The 18,384-nt window shown below is 40.0% G+C and overlaps 1 protein-coding gene across 1 annotated transcript in view; it reads right to left on the bottom strand.

Moving 5' to 3' along the window:
* ITGA8 (integrin subunit alpha 8) overlaps positions 1-16,949 on the bottom strand; it is a 110,928-nt gene extending 93,979 nt beyond the window's left edge. Inside the window, exons 1-5 of the mRNA XM_059842568.1 lie at positions 16,614-16,949; positions 16,330-16,454; positions 5,161-5,261; positions 2,202-2,325; positions 690-751 (exon numbers count right to left, since the gene is read on the bottom strand). Of these exons, the coding sequence (XP_059698551.1) occupies positions 690-751; positions 2,202-2,325; positions 5,161-5,261; positions 16,330-16,454; positions 16,614-16,798 (597 nt within the window). The 5' untranslated portion in view covers positions 16,799-16,949. The remainder of the gene's footprint in view (positions 1-689; positions 752-2,201; positions 2,326-5,160; positions 5,262-16,329; positions 16,455-16,613) is intronic.
* Between the last annotated feature and the right edge of the window lie 1,435 nt (positions 16,950-18,384).

Genomic DNA, 18,384 nt, shown 5'->3' with positions numbered 1-18,384 from the left:
GGTTATTTTTGTGTATGTGACAGCCAGAAAACTAGGTAAGTTTCCCCAGAATTGGCCTTTGGGAGACTTTGGGGAGCTGGAGATAAACAATGATAGCTTATTATTAAAAAACAACCTGCAGGTGTTGTTTTCCTACTGTCTGTCTTCTTGTTATTCTCAAAGATTGTTTATGAGAGGGCATCTTGTTAATTAGCCAGTCAGGTGAAATGTATTAACTAAAGGACCAATCAAGTCCACTTGAGTGTCTAAAAAGGAGCAGTCCGAAATAAACAGGTGCTATGTGTCACTCAGCCTTCTGATGGCTTTGTGTCATTTCCTACTAAACAGTGACATGTTTTAACTTTTTAAAACTAGCTGGTGCCTGCCCCACTGCTTCCTGAAAGTTAAGTAAAGCATTTTAAGTGGGACAGACTGAGATAGAAGCATATAGAAGTTTTTGCCTAATTATCTGTTAAGACAGACAAAGCAGAATGCTGCAGAAAAAAGTAGGTGCTGATTGAGTCTTTCTTTTTATTACTGAAGCAAGAAAATTTGAAGCTTGAAAAGGAGGAAAGAACTTGTAACAGTTTCACAAAAGTTTCCATATCCAACAGCATGGAAATAAATTCATGATCACTGAGACAGCACTTGAACCCTGCAGAGATATCATAATGACATTTAGTCAAAATCCTTCAGAAGTAGAATCTCACCTTGTAAAAATCTAAGCTGAAACCTGCTTGACAAAAGCCTTGTCCTTCAGGATCTGCATTGCCTGCAATTATGAAGGTAGAAGCATTTTATTTATTTTACAGTGCATGTGGAAGATAACACAGATATTCCTGGAGGTATAACGCTATGAGATGTAATATTGCCAAAATATGTGAAAATACGTATTTTTTTTTAGAAGAGGAGGAGCAAATCAAGACCTTTTACAAGACCATGATCATGCAGTCCCTTGTCAACATTTTGAAAAATAGGGCCTGCTTCTTGGGACTTTGTCCTCCCACTGGAATGGAAGGACCCTTGAAACAACTATCAAGGATTCAGTTTTAATTTAGCTGGAGATAAAAAAGTAAAAAACGCAACAAGATTGTAGAATGCTCATCACAGTCTGATCTGTCATAAATACAAAAATAAGTGTTTACCAAGGTGTTCTCAAAAAACCTTGACACATTGTAAGGGTCAGGATGTGTACATGGAAAAATAACTTTCCTCCTTCTGACTCCTTCTATTTCTATTATCCTAATCCTTACATAATTGTGCAAAGTGTGTTGCCCTGCATCTCATGGCAATTCTGTGTGTGCCAGAGTGCCAGAAGATGGCAGGATTGAGAAACTGAGAGTAGGAATGGCTACTTGAACTCTCACTTCAGACGACATAAGCCTTTCCCAAAGGCTCAGTGAGACTTCAGTAAGTACATAAACCAGATCTTAAGGACACCATTTCTTACACATTCAGCTTCTTTCTGTGCCTGTCTATGCAGAGACAAGGATTAGGCTTTAAAAGGAAGACACAACAAAACTCTGCTTAAAGCTCTACTACAATAGGCATAGAATGCTGAACAAGATGAATGACTGATAATAATCTAACATGTGGTATTTTCTGCAGACTTCTAGGTGGCTGAATCTGGTTCAAAATATGCATGTTGTTCATCCCTATTCCCCAAGAAGCAAGGCCCAGAGATTGCTACCACATCCTCAGAACAGCACAGAAAAGAGTGTGGAACAGCAGTGTTAATGTGCATGGCTTTCTTCCATGCTGAAAGCTCTTCACAAATGAGCTCTTGAGGATGATATTGGCATGAGCAATGATACAGGCTTGTGTGTTTCTATGCAGGGTCTGATCTCCAAATCATGACCTTGTGATGAGACATTTATACTCAGCATAAGTATGAATAATTGGTTTAATATGCTGTCTGGTTCTTATCTAGATCTGTTTGCTATGTTTTAAAGCCACAAAAATTGAACCAATTATAGCTCATTACTGTAACTGCACACACTTAATTTACTTAGTTTCTCCTCTTTCAATTAATTATACAATAAAGCATCCAATTATAGGCATATAGTTTAATGTTAATTTTTCCTTACACCCTCATTCAGTGCAATAACTTCATACAGTAACCTTCACTCAATCAAGACTCAGTGGTGTGAAGACTGAAAGAATGAACACGCTCAGTGCAAAATCAATTCCTTCAACGCTGGACTGTTCATATTAATGCTTACTGTTGCGACAAGGTGAATATTCAGCATAGGCACTGAAGTTCTGAATTGCTACATAGCAGGTGCCAACAGGATCCTTCTCAGGGCTGTCTTTAAGGGTTCTCCAATGATACAAAGGAGCACAAGCCTATAAAAACAGAAACACCCATCAGAAGACACACATGCTTTCACACGCTCTTGCATCTGGCAAATGTAGTTTTTAATAGGCTGTGTACAAGGATTCTCTCTCGTGTTGTATCATTCACATAGTAATGATGACAGAAGAAAATGCAGGATCACTGCTTCATATAATTTCATTATAAATATTCATTGAAAAGCACACTGATGTTTCACTTATAGCCCTTGGCAGGTGAAATCTGTCAGGGACTACAAGTCACATTTAAGGCATGTTACAACTACTCTCTAAGTCAGCTTCAAAAGTAATATATTTGCTCTATTACTGCTCATAGAACAGGAGCTGATCCTATAATTTAAGATGCAAATCATATATATGTGGCTGAAGGCAATCCCAGTTCTGTCCTGGTATGCGGACTTCCCATTCTCTGAACCTGAGAGAAGCAGTAGAGAGCAAAGAACATTCAAAACAATTCTTATCTCATTCGCTGCACCTGTGTGTGCCAAAGTAGAATGCAATATGGAGATTGTTCACCCAGAGTGACAGTGTTTTGTCTCCTTGGCCTATCAGAGCCAAGTGTCTGTGTGTGGGGGGTGGACTGTCTGCTGACAGTCATGAGATTCTGGGCAGTTGAGTGCTTGGCAGATTCAGTTTAGATGCAATGAATATAGTATAGAATAATATACTATAATAAAGTATTTAATTAGCCTTCTGCTAGGATGGAGTCCTCCTCATCATTTCTCCCTGCCACAGTATGTCCTAAGGTAATGGGTGAACTGACTCCACTTAGCAGGAGATTTGTCAGGGTGTTGTCAAATGGTTGATCACAATCATCAGAGTGTCTGCCTGGTAATAACCCCAAATAACCCCCTGGTTCAAATCTTCATAGACACCATACAGTTACAAGGCATTCAACAAGCTGAGTGAATAGTTTTTTGCTAAGGAAGCTTTGGCTAGATTTTTAATCTTCCATGTTACAGCAATGGGGTTTCAAAAATGACAAAGATAAAAGATAAAATTTGTGTAGAGAGAAGCATTGTATTTTCTGAAGGTAATCCAGATAATTAGAAAAATAGGAACAATAAGCTCTCAGGTCTGCAAGTAATTCCTCACAGTTTCCTGTGCCCTGAAACTTTTCATTGTCTGGAAGCATGAAGACACTACCTCTCCCTGCAACCTTGCCTTTCTAGGACACAAATCCTTCATTCATGTCCTGTCTTGTCCTACTCTTTCAATTACAAAGCTGTCTACTTCTGGCAAGGTATTGTTACTCTTAGCCTTCATTCAGCAATCAGTACTGGCTGTATGAACCAAAGTGCTGCTCAGAGCTTACCACCAGCCAGAGCTTGTGGAGCAATGGCTTAAGGAACAGGGACACTTCACACACCCCTGCCTAGGAAACCTTGCATATTGAAACAGAGAGCACAACTGGAGTGCAGAAAAGAGGAGTATATGTCCTGTGGGGGTGATTTTAGGTACAGCTGACATCAAGCCAAAGAACTGAAATAAGAACAATATAATTATAAATGCTGACTAATGCAATTCATTATTAAATCTGTAGCTTAAAAAACAAGTTTCTGACAGTTTGATGACATTTTCTCTCAGCCTACAAAGCTTAACAGAAAAAGCTTTCCAGCTTTGCTGTCCAATTTTTTTGCCTGCAAAGTGTTGACTATACCTTGGTTTCAGATACTGAGAAGACCAACCCCAAATAAATGAAGTTTGGTCAGTACAGGCACAGCACATCTGTTGGAGATGAGTTTTTCTAATCACTGATTAAGATTTCAGGAATGGTGGCAAAGAAGTATTTTATTTCAATCTGTGAATTTAGTGGAGTACAGAAAATGAAAAATGTTCACCTATTTTTAGAGTTTTAAAGAATTTTTATGTTTAGTTAGCTCTGTAACAGAATTAGGTGATGTTTTACTTGCTACCAGTTTCATTTCAAAATCCTTCTGTAGATTAACTACAAGGCATTCAATATAAGGGAAAGCATTTCCTTTCGATACTTCCTCCCTTAATTAAGACTACTTTTTAAGAAGTAATTGGAAGTTTTAATCAAATCCCAAGGTAAATTTTTGCTTGGTAATTGCAAAAACTAGTAAAACTAATGACCAAACTAATTATTTTTATCACATATACTTCAGTGCTGTTTTTAATGTAAACCTTAATGCAATTGGAAACATGAAATGTCTGTGTATAAGCAGCATCACCAGCACTTTACTAGGCAATAAAAATACTGCTGGGCCCCTATCAATACAGGTAAAACAGTCAGTGAAACAGGAGAGCAGATACTGCATTTTGATTTGGAGCTTTTTTACCAGCTCTTTTTATCAGCTTTTTTTGAAGCTGTGTTACCATGACTATGACACAGCTCTTCAAAAAAATGTAAATGTGACAAGAGATAAGTGTTTTCCTAACTGAACATTAACAGAGGTTCTTGGCTTTCAAAACATTTCATGACATTCAAATACATGCAATTTCACTATATTCTGTATTTAACATTCCATATATATCTTCATAATACTAAACATTTTATAGCAGACAGCTATCAGTTCCTCTACATCTCCAAAATATGTCCTTTATCTGTTAAAAAAATATCATTCACTTCCACAACAATATGACATTCTGCTGTTTTCACATGGCAGCAGGATCATCTTCACTTGATCAGTTCAACCTGATTTTATAGGTTGCCTTTGTCCTTCGAATTATATACATCCTCTGTTTTATAACTCAGGCATAATCAGAGAGTTATTTCCATAATGTACACATAGGAAGCTATTAAACATATACATTTGAGAAAAATAATGTTTATTTCCAAAATAATATCAAATGCATAAGACTTACCACAACTTTCTCTTTATGAGCTTTGACTGTTGCTCCAAACCACTGATTCGTCTTAAATTCAATAGGTTCCCTGGTGCCATTGACTTTAATTTTCCTGTTGTCTGACAAAGAAAGAAGCACTATGTTGACAGCTTATTTTTAACACAAGTGAACAGATTAACAGATATATTACATTGCATCCACTTGTCATCATCCAACCCATTCAATAGGAAATTGACTTTTTATTATCATTTAACCTTTTCACTGGTCAGCCAAAGCCAGCTTAAATTCACACATGAAGATTCAAAGTAATAACACTTAAACTTTAGAAAAGAATACACAGGACTGAAATAAGAAATGCTGTGTTTCCCCCTGAAAAAAAAAAAAAGTTTACTTGGAATTTATGATGAAGAATGAACAAGAGTCTACAAAAATAGGTGAAAAGCCCTAAAAAGTTTTCTCAGATGTGGCAGAAACTTTCCATGTAAAAAGCATGTTCCATAATTAGATTTTGTCAAACAAATGACATTTCTCAGCATGCTTATTCAAAGACCAACACTACAGATAGCAAAGGACTTAGTTTTTAACAGAATTACATGTGTACACACTGTCACAAGAGACAGCTTCCTAATGTTGCTTTATATACACTCTTGCAGATGTCAGCATAAGAGAAGCCATCTGGGCAAAGATTCAGGCCAATTATAATGCATTTCAGGTTTTAATAAAAAGCAGACATCCCTTCCCTTCACCCTCAGTTCTCTGAAGTAAACTGATTTCCCATATGTTCATGAGCTATGCTCTTCCCTCACCAGTCATTCCTAATGAACTTTTCAATTTATACATAAGAAGGGCATTTCTCCTACCCCCTTGTATCTGCATTCCCTTATGTTTGTTTCTGGTTCATGTCAGGAGGGATTTCAGAAAAATCAATCCTTTTTAGTCACTCAAAGTCTAAGTGAAAATAAAACCACATACTCTGTACCTTGGAATGCTAAAAAAAAAGTAGTGTCAGATCATATTCTAAGGATTTACATACTTTTTAAATAACTGAGAAAAAATACAGCCAACATTTTAAAAAGTCAACACTCCTTGGGATTTGCCCAGCAGGAATACAGGAGATACCTGAATGTTTCCTAGGATGTTAGCTCACCAGTGACTTCAGCCTAGGGTAATCTCATAAATATTATAATCTGAATAAGAAAGAAAAATGCATCATACTTGGAGAACAAGGGTATTCTATCTCTGTGTTTTTTCCTAATACACATGAAGGAAATTTGAATGAGAATGAATCTTTTCAAGTTTGAAAGTCTCTAAGGAAACATCTTCCTTCTTGCAAGTATTTGCTTCCATGCTGTGCCAATTACAGAAGCTACTGTTGAAGTTCATGCTTAGGGAGATAAATTTCAGGAATATTTAGCTCTTAAAAATTCAGGAAGTATAATTTAAAATTACTCTGAAAATATTAATTTAAAAAATACATTTTGTTGAAGTTAGGCCTAAACTTGTGTGGATGTGAGAGACAGCATATTTGACACAGCACATGGCATGCGCTGCCAGCTCCTACCTAGATGTTGGCAACACTACTTTCAATTATTTTTTCCAGTGAAGTCAGACCCTTTCAGACTTTAAAGGTTTCTTTTTTCTTTTTTTTTAATGCTCCAGCAGATCTGAATATGATCAATGTCCACAGATGGGGTCTTGATACAAACAAAACTTTTGAAGCCTGAAAATCAGCCATGGCCAGCTTACAGCTGCCAATGCAAGCCTGGCTCTGAGGATACTCGTGGCCAGTATTCTAACATAAAAGGAGCTTACATTTTCAATCAAAACAATATATTTGTCTATTGGCAAAGTATACCAACATTTGAAAAGAAATTAAATTTTAAAACTTGGACAACCATTTGCAGGATTTATCAAACCACAGCTGAATTTACCAATAAATCTGCAAGAACTGTACATACACACATGCACAATCCCCCCTCGTTTAGTGGCATATGGCTACTAGGAATCCTTCATCATGTGGCATGGGATTTTCATTATGAAATAATTTGAAAAATATCACAGAAACACAAATTAAAAAATAGGGTTTTTCCCCCCTAGAAAAATCTCTTTTGATAGAAATTTTCTAATCAGTTTTGTTCAGCATCCTTGCTAGACCTATGGAGACATATTTCCAGTTTCTGAGGTTGTGCCTTAAAATACAGTTTAGTCTTTTGTATGTAAAAACTAATCAGTATTTCAGAATGCTATAAAACATCTACTGCTTTCCATGTAACTTTAGCAAAATGAAGCAACATACACAACTAACTTGTCTGAACACACACAAGGTGTCATTACTATGCCTTGCTGCAATTGTCCACTTCTGAGCTAGTCACCCACCTACATTTGAGGATATGATATAAGCCACTTCTTTTCCTCCTAAAGCAAAACTCTGAAAAGGTCAGAAGAATTATGGCCCAAAAGTACCTCAAGTACCTTTTTTTTTAAACCAACTGTAAATAGCCATGGATGACCATCTTAGATTAGACTCAGATAAACGCTATTCATTTAATTCACATAAATCCCAATGCAGTTTGAAAACCCCCCAAACCTGTATATTGCTCAAAACAGCATTATCTAAGCATTTTAAAAAAAGTAGCTTGTCTGTACCCTGACAAACCATTATATGACAGGGAAATATCTCTCCTTGTGCTATTTATGGGCATCTGAGGCACACAGGCTAAGTCTATACTGTACTTTACCCACAGCTATATTTCTGTGAGGAGCAAAAACTTGGTGTGAATTCAGGTTGCATTCAGATACCATTTTCTCTTCTGGAGGAGAGTGCCTGGCCCCTTTTAGGAAGGAGTCCAGGCTATCTTGTATCATGATATGTGACACTAGTGCAAGAGTACAAGCCAGCAGCTGGGCTGGGCACACAACGCCTGAGCCTGTCCACAGAGAGGTCCAAGGAGTGCCTGAGTACCAGCTGGATTGCTTCAGAGCCAGCCCAAGAGCTGTTCCAGACAGCCAACAGTCTGCAGGACTCGCAAATTTGGCTTGAGCCGCAGCTCTGGAGTCACTCATAATGATACTGCCTAAGACTGCGCTGCAGACTAAGGCCCAGACAACCAGGAGTATGCAAAGAGCAGAGAGATTTATAAATATAAATTTAGGTATGAGAACATCCTTAAATTGCATTTCAGCAAACCCAAAGCACCTCATTTTTCTACTGCAGGAGCCATGACCCCTATACACGGCACTGCCTTACAATCCAGCTTCAGAAGCAGCTCTGGAGACACAGAAACATGATCATGAAAACCAGCATTCCTTCACCCAGTTTTTCAGCTGAGGTACCCAGGGGCTACCAAACAGAAAAATTAAAAGTCCCTTACTTTGCCAAAACAGTAATTGGAAAAATAGAAAAAATTTGAGTTTGGACAGCAAAAAGCAAACCTATGATAAGAGCAATAGCACAGATTCACTTAAATCCTGACTCTAGAGCAGGTGTTAGTGCAAATTCATTCACACACATTAAAGTAAATTTGGTGCTTTCTATGGGAATTGGTCTCCTCTAAGTCACTAAGTCAGCACATCATAAACAGCTTAATAGGCATGAACCAAACATTTCCCTTACCAATATTTTTTTTTAATACTAATTAATACCTGCATAAGAGATGTATGGGCAGACACTGGTACTTAGTGTGATTCATTCAGCTCCTGAAAACTTTAAATAAAAAATGCAGCACCTTTCATAATTTAAAAATACTCAAATGAACAAAAGCAGATCAAGGTGGTGATCATTCAAAGCTTGGACTCCATGTTCTCAGAGGTTTTCCCAACCTAAATGATTCTGTGAAAATATTTTAATCAAACTTTATACAGGAAAATAATGCTTCTAATCAAAGCAAAATACTTGTCTATGTAATACACTTAAAGGTCTTTCACATAACTTTTCACCATTCCGGAATTTTGAGAAGTATTATGTCTAAATGCTCTGGGTCTATTTGCCTGTATGTCCTGGATAAACACAGATGTCCATTAAACAGGCATCTGCAGCAGGTTCAGGTACACTCTGCCCACAGATCTGTGCCTACATCCATGATGGAAATTCCTTTTCTAATACCTGTTTTGATACACCTGTGTGTGTATCTATGCACATCCATCATATAAAAATACAGTTAAAATACAATACATGGATTACATTTATTTGTACATAATTATAGATACACAGAGTAGAGGTGAACGATTACCCAAATCTATCCATATTTGGATAAAATGTGAATACAAATGTATAAAACAAACAAATAATTCTAGAAATTTATACAGGTAAAGAAAAGTGGATATTCCTGACACAGAGATAACACTTGGAATGTTATGTACAGTTTTCAGGCATCACTACTTGCAGGTGTTTGGCCAAAAGAAGAGAAAGCAAAGGATGATCTACTTGTGCTTCACCCAGTGTTCAATAGGTAGAGAGAAGAGAGTGCCAAACTCCCATTTGAGGTATGCAGCAAAAGGAAAAGGGGCAACCAAGACAAGCTGCAGCAGGGGAATTTCTGAATAAGTCTTAAGCACTAAAAGAGATTTCCCAGAGAGACTGTAGCTCTCCCCCTCTGCGGTGGTTTCAGAAGCTTACGACAAAAGGCTCTGAGCAGCCTCAGCTAACTCTGAAAGCAGCTCTGCTGCATCATTAGTGTTCTGGCTTACAGAAGGGAAGAGGGAGAAGGAAGGGTCCTGGCATACTTGCTCCCATCTTCTAGAAGTGAGGGAAACAAGGGAATCTTGACAATCCTACCATCATATCACTACCAGAAGAGTCTGATGATACCACCTGTTACAAAGCAAAGGTAACTCAGTAACTTTCACAGCACCATTGATATTAGACCCTCTCCAGAGAGGCTGAATTCAAAAGCACAGCTAAGCACTCGGTACGATCTAGGCAACTAAGCAAAACAATTGTTTGAATTAATGCTGGGGAGAAAAAGGAGTTCCGAAGTGTTGAGGAAGAGTAAGGATATGCAAAACACTGTCATGATGAGAAGAGCTGTTTCTATATTTAGACTTATCTGGTTCTGCAACAATCTATTTTATATCTGGTTTTTACTGCAGCTTAGCTGCTATTCATATGAGTCATTTTAATCTAATAGATTGTATCTAGAGAGCTTTACTTGGACATTCCATGAATCAAAAAAAACCAAAAAGAAATCATCAAAAGTAGGATTTTTTTCCTAAATACAATCTGATCAAAAACAAATTAAGACCTCAGGGCTTGAACTAACATAGCTAAGAGTATTTTTTCCTTTCTTTAGACAGGGCTGAGACTTACAAAAGAAACTCATGAGAGTCTATTATAAATCAGAATGCTACAAGTGAACCATGATGTTCCAGATAAGGTCTTACTGGCATAGTGGACTAAAATGTGTCAACATTTTTAAGTACAACAAAGTTCTCTCTCAGCAATTTCTATTGAGATTCAAATTCTGTTTTATAACAGGATTCTAAGTTTTCCCCAGAATCTTACAATCTCCACAGCTAATGATTTTTTCATGTAACTAAAGCTCTCAAGTCCCACAATACATCATCTCCTTATATAGTACCTGGGTTCTGTTACAATCAGCTCAACTGCTGGCCAGATTAGCTCATGTTTTTTATCAACTGTGTTCTTGGTGAGATCTGATTTACATCCCCCTTCCCTGCTCCTCTTCAGAGGCTGTTCAGATTTTTTCCAGCTAGTTTAGAAAAAATATAACCTATTTTAGTAAAACTGGTGGAGTTAACTGATAGCAAAAAAACCACCCCAGTGTGTTCCAGAAATTTAAAGGAAGGGGTATCTGAAATTCTGCCTCCAGGACTAATTTAAAATACAAGAACTTGATGCAGCCTATTAAGTATTATAACTAAAAGTGACCTTGATAGTGAATATCCAAAATCTGAACTATTAGCTTTTTACCAGATTTCAAACGCAATAGTGCGCTTTAGGGGGTATTTATGTCTGCTTCTGCCTGCAAGATGCTCTGAATGATTCAGAATCAAGAGAGGAGAAAGTCTTCCTGATATTGCTCTCCTGCTACCTCTCCTGGCAGCAGAATGGAAGAGCACACAGTTGAAACAAGGACTCGGTAATTCCACCTCAGTGTTAGGGCAGAAATAGTCATTGTAAACCCATTTCATGCAGAAGAAACAAAAAAGAGGTTAGCTTTGTGTAGGCAAGAGAGGAAAGACAGACCACAAGTCTTTAATATGATGCCAACGCTTGTTTCCCTGTCCTCTCATTGAGTTTCAGAGTATCACAGCCTGACGCTGCAAGGCAACCAGACAACTTCACAAAGTAGGGAAACAAGGGAGAAGAGTCACTGCCCTTCAATCTATATTTCCTGGGGTAAGGGGATACTAAAAGCCCTTCCATTATACTTTATCTCAGCTCCCTGCTGCAATGGAGCAGGTTAAAGCACCCATTGTGCTTTCAAGGGTAGTGCTTTGAGCTTCTTCCCAGAGCCTTGACCCTGGCAGACAGACCTAGGGAGCTTTAAAGAAGTGCAAACACAGGACTGCAGAGTCAGTTTTGTATCAACAGCAGGAAACACAGAGAGTTCCTGCTAAAGCCCCTTCTTGGCTGCAGGCCATATCACTGGCCAACCCATATGGGAATGTCCGGTTATATGATTTGCTTATGGATGGATCAGCTCAAATCCTACAAGACAAAATTTCATCCTCCCCTCCTTTTCCCCTCTCTTGCTTGTCAGGAATGCTATTTCATCAATAGGATTAATTATTGCAAGTAAATAACCTCATTGCTTTGGAAATCACTGGGTTAGCTACTATGAAAAGCAGAGATAGGTGGCCTGAGAAATTAGTAACCATCAGGGACACTTCCTCCAGAGCAATTTCAGTTAGGTGATGTGGCTTTTTTGATGTGCTGCAGATACTCCTGCACCTCAATAGACTCCAATTTAGCCATCTTCTCATCAGGGTAGTTTAGCCCACAGACATTTCCACACTAACACAGGTTATGCAGCTGCCCATAGCACTCAGACCCTCTTGGGCATTCTAACACATGCACAGTGCCACAGAGATGGTTTCAGCAATAGTCTTGGTTTTGAGCATCATCGCTAGTAGTAAGGAGCCCAGTCTGTGTTTGACAGGTTGAACATGGCACTCAACAGCAGCCATGCATTTTTTAGAGGTTTTTTCTATCTTTCACTGGGAATACAGTATCTACTCCTTCATCTGATCTTAGCATCTGAGAAAAAATAAAAAAGAGTAAGGGGGCTTCATAAACCATAAAGACTTTTCTTCTGTCATTTAGAGCTTGCATGATCCAAAAAATAAAGTTTAATACTGAGTGCCACAATATGTGTGGTAAGAGGGAGGTTACCTGCACCTTGCCAGTGACTGGGAGCATCCCTTGCAGTGTCATATCCCTGATCCACTGGGAAACACTGCAGTCAGGATATCAGATTTAGGCCTGGCACTCATGTTCTCCCTTTGGGACTCTATGGCTCAGGATATGGAATGACATTTTTAAAAATAACACATCTTCAGTTATTTTAAAAATAAAAATATATTACTCACACAACTAAATAAACAAAAAAAATCCCTTTAACCAAAGAGCCTTTACAGAACCAAATATCATCCTATCTCAACACTGAACATCATAAAATTAACCTAAGCAAGACTAAGTTTTTAACTAAGGTGTCTGTCAGTTACTTGGTTCCTCCATACCACCTCTTGAACAAGTGCCCCCTCTTTCTAAGGCAACAAACAGTTTAGAAATTCAACAGATTACTTTTTCCTCTTTCCCTTTCCTGACTCATGAGCCTGTTCATGTTCATCACTGCCTCTTAACAAACCTCAAATGTTGGTGGAGAGATATTTTGTTCCTTTTTAGTCAACAAGCCATTCATTACACACCTCAGTAACTGTAAAATGCACGATAACTATAAATTAGTACAAGGTAACTCCACACCATGATATCTGAAAATGTCCAGAATCTTGACTTAAAGCCATCACACAATACTAGTCAGTGTCCTCACTATTTTAATTTAGTAGGACTGAGATAGTAACAGTGTTAATAGAAATAACATAAAAGCATTTGCAAACACAGGAATCTCACTTGAGATAGCTGTACTATTTTTGTGGAAACAGAAGTAATCTGTGCAGTTATATATGAGTCTTACCAATGAGATATCCACTTAAGATACCTGTTTGTGGCAGTAAAAGTCCAAACATCATCCAAGTGCACACACTGCATGTTCCCTCCTCAAAGGCAAAACATAGCTTGCTTTGAATGCACCACAGCTGAGATTCATTTGTGCATCCAGTCCTCAGAAGAAGACATGAGTCCTCATGCTCATACCTAACTCTTGGATTTGTTCCTCTCTTGAATGTTTATGTAATAGTGAAAGTTATAGTTTCTGTGACCTGAAGCAATTTCACATATTGAACTTTGGATATAATATATGTGAGTCTGCCTGACTGACAATTTTTTTTGAATTTAGAAGTTCTCCCCATTGAACTTTTGAGGCTGAAAAATGGTGATTTAGCAAATTCTTTATCCACTTGTTAGTTCACACTGCCTTTCTTTCCAGTTCTTTCCAGTTCCACTCAGTTTATACTTCTGAACTTATTTAAGAATGCTCCAAATTATTCAGTACTTTTGGTTTTTTATTGTTCTTTGCTTAGCTAATTAGCTGAGATATTATTTAGTTAGAGTCAAGAAGAAAGTATTGAAAAATTGAAGCATTGCATAAAAAATGCATTAAAATGAAATTTTTCAGCTCTGAAGCAGCCTCTGTAGTTCTTCTGTTTTGTTTCAGAAAACATTCTCAAAGCTTTACAAGACTTTTAAAGATCTCCTACAAGGCATGAAAGCATTAATCTTCAATATTAAAGCTGCTACAACTGAACTTCCAGTCTCCTAACAACTTTTGAGTTTCTGTTTTGGAAGAAAGAATAATCTTGTGGTAAAGGCACTGGAAGAAGAAGAAAAAGCCCTCGAGTCAGTTACCGGTATCATCATCATCACCTTTTTGTATGATCTTTGACAACCCAGACTGACTTCTCTCTGTTTATTAGAATAAATATTAAAAATGGGAATAGCAACAACATCTGAGTGATGTAGGAGAAGGCATAATGAGTCCAAGATGTCTGTGCAGGAGCCACAAACTGGAAACACCCCACATATTTACCAAGGACTGTCCCAGTAGGTATTACAGAGCTAAAAACTTCAAAAGAAAATTTGTGTGACAGACTATTTGAAATAGTTTCACCTAGGACAGAGCTCACGTGGACTACTCTGCTGGGGCCAATAGTGGAAAAGAAGGAAAACTTGATCCTGTAAATAATGGGTTTGGGATAGAAAAAAGTGACATCCAGAAATCAGCAGCAGGAGTCATCTAAAGCATGTTGGAGATGGCCTTTCTGTTGCTGGCAGTGAAGAACAGGGTGTGGTACAAGCCATGCAAAACCTTCTTCCCTGGGTCCTTGTCTACAGGACATTGCTGAATTGTGCAAAATGACACCTTTACTGCTCTTGGGACTGGCATTCCAGAGCCAGGGGCAGCACTGCTAAACCTGCCTATGCTGCCATCCCTCCCACAAGGACAGTGCATCTCTGCCTACACCACAGCTGCTCTCTGGCTTAACTTCAGCTGTCTGCAAGTCAGGATTCTATCCAGAGGACACAACCAGCTCAGGAAGATCAAATGAACCACCCTTTGGAGATTCCAAACTGAATAGTTGTGTGATACAGTCCAAAGCCTTATTGATATACTTACTCCCAGTTTGTTTGTGCCTTTATTCAAAACATAGTATGTGCAAAAGGACATCTCTGTGAAGAGTATGGAGCTGTCCCAAGTTTCCCATAGGAAAGTCAGATGTCCTTCTAGGTTTCATCACTAGATTTTCATAAATTTTTCAAAACTCCCCTTCAAAAACATGATGGAATTTTCATTTGGTCTCTACGTTTTCTATTCAAACTTGAAATTATTTTGTATAGATAATACATTCCACTTTTGGTACATGAACTGTCTGACTGTAAGATGGGAAATACATTAATATTTCCTCTATTTCCTGGTTTTATTTTAAATATGTACACTCAGAACATATCACAATTAAAATAATGTATGCATACTGTCTATATACAATTCAATTTTTATATATAACCAGATGCTGTACATACTTTTACCTGCCCCAGTAGCCATATACACACAAATGAACTCCCACTTACTCTGTTTTGAAGAATGCTCTGCATGATGGGAAAGTCATCCTGATCAGTACTCCTAGATACTAACACAGTAATAAGATGTGGGTGGCTGGAGTTGGGAGGAGGAAAAAACTGCACTGCTTATTTGCTACAGTTAAGTGAGCTCTTCTAATTTAACTTCTTTCAGAAAACAAACAAACAAAAAATTGTAATGTGTTCACATTTCAATAAACCACAAATATTAAGATTAAATATAACCTAAAGAACAATAACTTTCGCTTAATGGTCAAACTGTCAAAGTCTGCCTAAATAAAGGAAGCAGTTTTAAAGTCTTTGCAAACACTAGGTTTAAATTATTTTCAAAACCTATAAAGAGACAACAGAAAACATAAACAGCTTGAATTGTTTAAAACTTGTGTTCCCTCTAATTAAATAAGAAACATCTGTCTTGGGATTTTGGAAGTGGATATAATCTATCCACATTGTGCCTAAATCGGTTTGCATCTAGCTTCAGTATTCTGAAATAAATTCTTGCTTTCTGAATAGAATTAAATAAGCATGCCACACGAGGCACTTTTATCCATCTGAACAGCCAGAAATCCCCTCGTTGAAAATAACAGCAAACACTAGAAATCCTGGTATTTCTGTGGTTCAGAGAAGTGTGAGACAAGGCTTTTGGGCTTTGCCTTCTGAAAGTGCAAAAGTATTTTCAAACGCAGGAATCTGCCAAAAATACCTTTTAGCAGAGAAGAAGGGGAAAAAAAGGCAGTTATTAAGATGAACTACTGATCCTGGAGGTCACAATCCTGTTATTTCTCTGGGGACCATTAAACCCTTTCCTGCAAGAGCACATGCATTCAGACTCCCAGGAGCGGGATTTCTATCCGAGTGCAGACACTCGGATCAAAGCGACCCAAGTAGAGGGATCGCGGAGGAGCCCAGGGGGTCCCGGGCACGGCGGCGCGACATGCACAGCGCTGCGCCCGGGACAGCCGCGCACTTACTGGTGCTGTCGAAGGGGATCTGCCTGCACCGGGCGGCGGGCCAGGCGCAGTAATACACCGCTCCTCCTTCCACGATGTCTGGCTGCGTGGTGTTGGCTTTGGGAGCTCCCACCAGGACACTGACCCTGAGAAACACACCGGGAGGTCACCGGGGCGACCGGGACAGGCGGGCGACGGGCGCTGTCACCCCGCGGGCGCGACGCCGCCGTACGCCCGCCGCCTTCCCGAAGCGTTCCACGGGCGCGGGGGCGGCCCAGCCCCGCCGCCCCCGGCGCGGCACTCACGTGCTGGGGTCGGGGATGTAGAAGTCCACCGAGTACCCGAAGTAGCTGCCCGGGGGCCCGCTGTACACCGTCAGCTTCTCCTCGTCCAGGTTGAAAGCCACCAGCGCCGGCGCCCAGAGCAGCGCTGACAGGAGGAGCAGCGGGCGCTGCCAGCGGCGGGGCCGCCCGCGGCTGAGGGGCAGCATCCTCGCCGCCTCCGCGGCCGGCTCCCGCTGGCACAGCGGAGCGCAATTGTGCGGCGGCCGTGCAATGCGGAGCGGAGCGGAGCGGAGCAGGGCGGTGCGGAGAGCTGCGGAGCGGAGAGGTGCGGAGCGGAGAGGTGCGGTCCGGCTGCCGCCGTGCGCGGGCGGGGGGCGGCGCGGGAGGCTCGGCCCCGCTCGCCCCCCGGGGGACGCGCGCTCGGGCGCCCCCTGGCGGCTTGCGGCCGGCGGCGGGGCAGCGCTGCCCGTACGGCGGTGCCCGGCGGGGCTGCGGAAACCGAGCGCCGGGAATTCCGCCGGGGAATCCGCGACCCGCGACAAACGCCGGCTAAGCTGGACACCTCCTGACTGCCCAGCAGCTATCGATGGCTGCCTTGTTCACGGGGGGAGATGCCGGAGTGTGGGCTGGTGGTTTCGAGTTGAATTTCTCTCGACTTTCATAATTTTCAAGGGTTTGTAGTGAAGAGCCTGATACTTGAACATCTCTTTTAGGAAACTGAAGTGCATTGAAAAAATGTAAACCTCCCTCAGATTGTTATTTGGTTGCTCCGCATGGCCGTTATTAAATAGAAACCAAAGAACCCCAGCAACGAAAAAAACTCCTCCTGACCACGGGAAAGATGCAGAGCCGGGCACGGAGTTCAGAACGCGTTCGAAGATGCGATTCCTCTGTTGCTCTCCAGGTTTCCCTGTGCCTGGCTACGCGGAGCTTTCGTGAGCTGAAGGGGACACCTCGCACTGGCGCCGAGGAGAGCCTTTAGCACAGCTCCATGCAGGCGCAGGTGTCGTGCCGCTTTGCCCACAGAAATAACCAATTGAACGTGGTACATAAATGGAACGGTGCTTTAGAAAGCTCCTCTGGTAATTTCTTCGTAAAAGTAATTTTAAAGGATGGGGCTGTATAATTCCTGTCTTGAGCTGTTCTGCCCCTGCAAGCTCCACAGCGGAGTTTTAACTGATTTTATTAAGAATGTATAGAAAAACCTGGCTGCCTGAAATGCTCCCTTCCCCTACGAAGCTGTGTGGCATCACATTCACATCTTGAGGGGACAGCATTATTAATATTTTTTTCTGGCCAACGCAAAGGTAGGGAGAAAAGGAGAAACATCTTATTTTCCATGTAATCAGCTCAGTAACAACAAGGAAAGAGAATTGTTTTTCAGCATTTATAACACAGAAATGTCCAAACAGAATCAGAGAAAGATCAAAATAATAGAGAACCCATTTATAAACATGCTATATTAAATCTACCTATGAATGCAGTGAGAGCAGTTTGTTTTGTTGTGAGGTTCTGGTTGCTTTACTTTTGTGTTTGTTTTATTTTAAGTGCTTTATGGCAAGATTACTCAGATAAGACTGACATTCCTTTTCACAAAAATAGAACTGTGTGTTTATTTCCAGCATTAACTGTGTGACCCTTAGCTGTCCCCACAGACTTGTAATATCCCTTAATTCTGCCTGCCTTATATTTATGCCAAATTTATTTGCTAAATAGTGAAATGTCACCATTGACACTATTGTACTATTTTACACTGTACAAGTATCTCTCACAGATCTAAGCACCAGTAATA

Source organism: Haemorhous mexicanus, chromosome 1, assembly GCF_027477595.1.
Source record: "Haemorhous mexicanus isolate bHaeMex1 chromosome 1, bHaeMex1.pri, whole genome shotgun sequence".
NCBI lineage: Eukaryota > Metazoa > Chordata > Aves > Passeriformes > Fringillidae > Haemorhous > Haemorhous mexicanus.
This window is presented reverse-complemented; position numbering and strand designations above follow the sequence as displayed.